Source organism: Phyllostomus hastatus, unplaced genomic scaffold, assembly GCF_019186645.2.
Source record: "Phyllostomus hastatus isolate PE091 unplaced genomic scaffold, TTU_PhHast_1.1 phas_contig_150, whole genome shotgun sequence".
Taxonomy (NCBI): Eukaryota; Metazoa; Chordata; class Mammalia; order Chiroptera; family Phyllostomidae; genus Phyllostomus; species Phyllostomus hastatus.
The window spans coordinates 31392853-31398994 of NW_025333611.1; the positions used below are offsets into that span (position 1 = coordinate 31392853).

Here is a 6142-nt window from a genome sequence, read left to right on the forward strand (position 1 = left end):
GAGCCCCTACCTTTTCAGTCTCTAGTGTGTAAAACATACATTTTTGTAAATACACATTCCTCCGAACACGTACCCTAGACACTAGATTTAAAACCCTATTTTAAAGTCTCAGTTTATGTGTACCTTTCTTACAATTTCAAAACCTCTTTTCAAAATGAAGTTCTTATTGAACACTCCTTCAGTTCCCCTGCCTATAATCCACTGCTTGCTGGATGCCTTCCCAAGGGCAGAGGACGCAGGGGCGGACGCCTGCGCGGAGCTCACCCTGGTGGGAGGGGCGGGCGAGAAGCACGCGGAGGAGCAGGGATGCGGAAGGCTGCAGGGGTAAGAGCGGGGAGCCGGGCTTGACCTTAAATACACATTTTGTTGCTTCTTGGCTGTGTGGCTTTGGGCAAATTACTGGTTTTTTGGTGCCTCAGTTTCCTCACATAAAATAATGAGGCTAATCATAATACTTTGCTCATAGGGCTACAACGAAACTGCTTTTGCACTCCTGGTGCTAAGAACAGCCCCATCAAAGGGCTGGGAAGCCAAGGTACAGCCGGTGTTTTGAAAGGTAAACCTTGGAATGACAAATTAGCACCCACCTCATTCGGTCGGCTTTACGTGTTCCCTGGCTTAGATCCCATGAAGCGCTTAGAATTGTGGCTGGTGTGTAGTTAGTGCTCAATAAATCTTAGCTACTATCCCATCTCAAGCACAGAGTTTTTACTTCATGTTGCACAGTGCTACCTAAGTTTCTCTAAAAATAATAAGGAATCTTCAAGGCCAACGCTAACAGGCAGTTTGCTGCATTCTTGTACTTGGAGCTGAAGAGTTCCTCTTGTGACCTTTGTTCAAAGGAATGTTTGCATAAAGAGGCATCTGTATGAGATGCCATTCTGGTCCCAGGCACAGAAGACGTTGGTAAGATTTGGAAATAAAGCATAGTAAGATTGAGGCGAGATTGAGGTGGAAATGACTAGACTGAGCCTGCGAAGCCCGAGGTTGCAAAACCCTACACACAGAGCAGCTCAGGAAACTGCACTATCTCTCATCCCCTGCCCCTCTCCCGTCATCCTTCTCCCCACACCACCCAGCCCCTCCTTCCCCCCAGCGATCGCATGTGGCTAGCTCTCATATCAGCATTTCCAATGAAGTGAAAAAGGGAAAATACAGCCCTGCACTTTCATGGAAAGAGTTCTAACTCTCCCAGCCAGAACCTCTGCCCCCCAAATATATCTACATCTATATACACATGTGTGTTTGTGAGATCTTTAACTTTTCCCGCAGCCTCCCAGCACCCACCCTTTTCAAAAGCATCTTTTCTAATGATGTTTCCTAAGACGATGTGACATAGTGTGTGCCAAGTGACTCAATTTGATATAATATGCCTGTCTTTTTTTTTTTTTCAGTGTCAAGTCACCCAAATTTACAGAGAAAAAGTGGGCACTTGGTATCGGTTTGATGTCAGGGTTTTTCCACATTTGCAAGGGACCTTTAAATACAATTTGATGTGAAGGTGTCTGCAGGCCAGACTCCAGCCCTGTGTCAAGATGCTCCCGACTGTGGTCCTTGCCTCTGCCCTTCTCTGCGCTGTGGCTGGCCAGGGGTGCTTGACCTGGGGAGGGATCAGGGATGTCACGCACCTCATCGACAGCCTGCAGGTAAGCTGCGGAGGCGGTCACCAGTGGGAAAGACAGCTACTGAAAATTTAAGTGATTTTTTTTAGGAGGGTGAAAAAAAACCACATCACCCATGATGGGGTTTTGTCTCTCTATCTACTTTAGAAAGATCCACTGTCAAAATGCAGCTGCAGCAGCAATGTGAGTAAAGGCTTTTTGACAAGCTTTCCAAACTAATTTTAACTTTCACATTTGGAATCTTCACTTTGAAATTACTCTTTTGCAGGTGACCGAGTGCTTGTGTCTGCCCATTCCTTCTGTAAGTATAACAGAATATAATCTTGATCCTGTTCTTTTTAAATGTTTAAGGAAAAGTAATTGCTTCATTTGATATTTTAGAGAAGTGCTACTTAATTTTAATTGTTACAGATTGGCATTTCCTTTTACCACCAGGCTCTTGAAATTCTGCATCACACAGATTTCTCTGTCTTTGGTCAGCTCTATACTCCTGAGGAGTTGGACCACTTTCAGTATTTAAAAAAGAATCTTGATTTTCTTTTTAGATTGGTTGTTCTGTGTGCATGATTAAATCAGACTGGAACTGAGATCACAACAAATGACACACGATGCCCATCGTGTTACTTTCCTACCCATTTGATGGTAACTCTAAGGTGGCAAAGCAATGTAAATAGATTGACAGCTCCCTGCCCTCTCCCTTCCAGTCCGTTTAGCTCGTTTGGCGCGGCCTCTGGGAGGACAGAGTGGTGGAGGTTGTGGGCAGAGGAGGAGTGGAAGGGGAAGTTCATTACCCACTTGGGCTGAGAGGTAGAGTGGCAGGACTTTTCTGGCCAAGGTGAGGAGGAATAACTTATCCAAGGGGCCCTGCTTTGTCCTCTCTGAAGCAAAGTCTGGGAGAATCTGAGCTTCCTGCCCAGGCTGAGGTGGGACCTCCCACCCCACCAGGACTCACCAGTTAGTTGAGAGCAGGAAGGGGCCACACCACGTGGTTTTGTCCCACACCAGCCCCTTGGTTACAGCCCGTGATTTTAGCTACTATAGAAACATGGGCTGTATTCAACTGGCACATTCCATCAGGCTGGTGTGAAAAGACTTTTTCTTCTCTGTACTTTTGAACTCAGTATTTCAAGACTTGGAACAGGGGAGCATTGTTTGGAAAGGGGACTCAGGACTGGCTGTCTTCCAGGCCATAGGCCGGGTGGTCCCTGGGTGAGACGCACCGACGACCTCCAGGGGGCGCCACTGCGGACGAAGGGCCACACCTGGACATACTGATCATCTCCTAGACTGGCAAGGGACCCATCCAGAAATAATGTCACTTTTGGTTACATTGGTTAAATTAAAGTAGTCTCTAAAAGCGTTTTTCTTATTTTGTCTCAAAGTGGTCCTCTAAGTGTTTCTCTTCATAAATCCTTATTATTCTCCAGGACAACTGCACCACACCATGCTTCCAGGAGGGGTTGGCCCAGATGACCAACACCACAGTGGAAACAAGGTTCCCCCTGATTTTCAATCGGGTGAAGAGGGCTGTTCAAAAGCTGAGGCACAGCAAATGTCCAGTGAGTTTGCTCCTCTCTGCAATCTGCTCTGCTTAGCTGTTTCTGTGTGCATGTGATGACAAGTCTATCTCAATGTAAATGGATAACACTGGAACTGGTAGTTCAAGGTCGATAAGAGACATCTCAGAAAATTAATCAGAATAGACTTCAAGTGAAATCTGCCTCGGATAGCCCGGTGTTCCTGGCTTTAAAAACCACTCACGCCGAGGCTGCCATTGAATTCTCCCACCTACTGACTAAGGAACAAATTCATCTGATTGTCATTAGAAACTAAAGTCTAGAGAATCGGGGCTATGGCCCACAGGACACTAAATTGTCCTAGAGATTCAACTTGCTGAGTGGGAGTTGTGACCTGCAAGTTTAAGATTTTATTTTTGATTGCCTAAGGAGGTGCTTAAAGGAAAACTCCCCCAGATCCGGGTGAAAGCTTGTCATTTGTCCTGAATGCCCATCAGCACATTAGCTCCTGTGGCCTAGGCGCTGTCCCTGGGGGGGAAGGGCAGGGGAGCTCACGCTTCTGGTACGTTAGCACCTCCACCTGAGTTTGCAGAGGGCTGAGGGCCCTTCACTCAGCGACTTCACTGCCCTCGTTTCTGTTGTTAGCAGCATGTAGTTGTAAGTGCTTACTACGCACCGTTTCATTGCGCACCTGCCTTGCAGACGACTGTTAGCGTTATCACCCTCAGGTTATAGAGGAGGAAACTGAGGCTCAGTGAGGGGAACTCATTTTACCTGCGGCTAAAGTGACAGAGCTGAGGTCTAAATTCTGGCCTATGTGACCGCAAAGCCCTGCTTTTTGCCCCTGTGCTGTAAAATGACTTTGGAAGGACAACCCAAATGGAAAATAACAAAATGTTTGACCTCAAAGAGTGCCAAGGAAAGGTTTCCTCCAATGAGGAGATTTGGGACCATCTGATGGGTGTCTAGGGGTGTGTGTGTTCCCTGAAATCCTGCCCAAGGTCAGCCAGCTTCGTGTCTACACAAAATGCTTGCCCTGGGCCTCCCCGTCCAGGTGCTCTATGTCTCAAGTCCCCTGCTGCCTACACGCGCCTCCCCACCACAGCACCCCCACCCCTTAGCGGGCTCTGGACCAGGTGGTCCCGGGACTGCTGGGCTTGAAACAGTTTCAGTCACCCTGTCTTTGCTAACTTCCACCCCACAGCATTTCTCCTGCAGTCCTCCGTGCAACCAGACCACCGAAGGCAACACGCTGACGTTTCTGACCAGTCTCCTGGGGGTTTTCCAGAAACAAAGGAACGAGGGCCAAGTATGAAGATAAAGCAGTATTTATTCTATTTATTCTATTTTAAAAGCCTCCTCTTTAAGTTGTTACAGTTTAAAAATCAAGCAAGCCATGCTAAATCAAAATCAGTTGTAATATTTGTTTAAAATTGAAAAAAAATATTTGTTTGAAATTTTGTCTTTATTTTGGAATAAGTATATTTTGGAATAAATATATAGATAAAAAAAAACAAACCTGGCTCTAGATACTTATTCCCACCTTGCTCGCTCAGAACAAAGAGCCACAAACTCCGTGTAAGGGCTGAAGGGGGTGCGGACATGGGGTGTGGGGAAGTTGGAGGGCTGCTACCAGGGAGACCCAGGGCGTGCCTGAGACACCCTAGCCATGGCTGCTGTGGGTGGGGGGCTCAGGGCCCTGCCCAGGAGTTGAGGTGCCTGGAATGGGGGAGGGCAGCAGCTGGGCAAGCCCAGAAGGCGGTAGACACTCAGGAATGTGGGCGTGTTCACGCATGGGAAAGTGCTTGAACTGCTGAGTCAGCAGCAGGGCCTGGAGCTGGCGCTCTGGGTCAGGGCACAAAGCAGAGGAACGCTGGGATCCACCATCACCGGTTCACCAGAAAGACCTTTGGCAAGTGCCCACCATAGGCCAGGGGCAGGGCCTGGCTGTGGGGCAGAGGCTAACAGGTGTTACACCTGAGGGATCCTTGAACTTGAACTAGGCTGTCTGGCTGGCACAATGTCACCATAGCTTTTGGTGATGGTTACTTGTATGTGTCAACTTGGCCAGACCACAGGGTGCCCAGGTATTTGATTGAGCATCATTTCTGGGTGTGTCCGTGAGGGTGTTCTGGATGAGCTTAGACTAACACAGATGCTCTCTCCAACATGGGTCTCACCCAATCCCTTGAGGGTCTGAAGGGAACGACAAGTCAGAGGAAGAACTGGCTCTCTGCCCGACAGCTTGAGCTGGGACATCAGTCTTCTCCTGCACTGGAACTGGGACTAATACCATCGGCCCCTGGTTGGCAAGCTTTTTGGACTTGAACTAAAACTATACCACTGACTTTCCTGGGCTGGCAGCTTGCAGACAGCAGACTGTGGGACTTCTCAGCCTCCATGTGAGCCACTTTCTATAGTCAGTCTTCTTGTCTGTCTATCCATCCACCCATACGTCCTATCAGTTCCGTTTCTATGGAGAACCCTGACTAACAGACCACCCATCTCACCTTAACACCCACCCTGACCCCCCGCTCCGGGCTTCTGTTCCACTTCAGGTACTTTCTAAGACGCTCTTGCATACATTATCTCACCGTGTTTGTTGTCTACTGCTGTCCCTTCCGGCTCAAACGCCAGCACCCGGGAACGTTGTTTTGTTGCATCAAATGCTATCCTGCTGTTACAGAGCAGACCCTCTATAAATACTGACTAAGTGCATGAAAGCCCTTTGAGATGCCAAAGCAAAGTATAAACAGGTATGTAGGTCAGGAATGTGCTCACTTGGAGAAAGGATGGTACTCAGAACATGCTACACGTGTTCAGAAAGCTGAGGTCCCTTCAAACACCTCGAGGCAGGCCCCAAGCCTGGGGTTCACAGGACCTGGCCCTGAGGGAGTGGGTGGCTGTGCTGCTAGGGTGCCCGGGCTCTGTGTGATGGGAGGGGTGGAGGCAGGTGAAAGTGAGTGTCTTGGCATTGGGTGGTCTGACCATCAGGCTGGTCCT

At 48.4% G+C, this 6142-nt stretch overlaps 1 protein-coding gene across 1 annotated transcript; it reads left to right on the top strand.

Moving 5' to 3' along the window:
• Positions 1–1535: 1535 nt before the first annotated feature.
• Positions 1536–4454, top strand: IL9 (interleukin 9). The gene is made up of 5 exons (XM_045829765.1): positions 1536–1646; positions 1770–1805; positions 1891–1923; positions 3050–3181; positions 4344–4454. Exons 1-5 carry the CDS (start codon positions 1536–1538, stop codon positions 4452–4454), a joined length of 423 nt encoding a protein of 140 aa, XP_045685721.1.
• The last annotated feature ends 1688 nt before the right edge of the window (positions 4455–6142 follow it).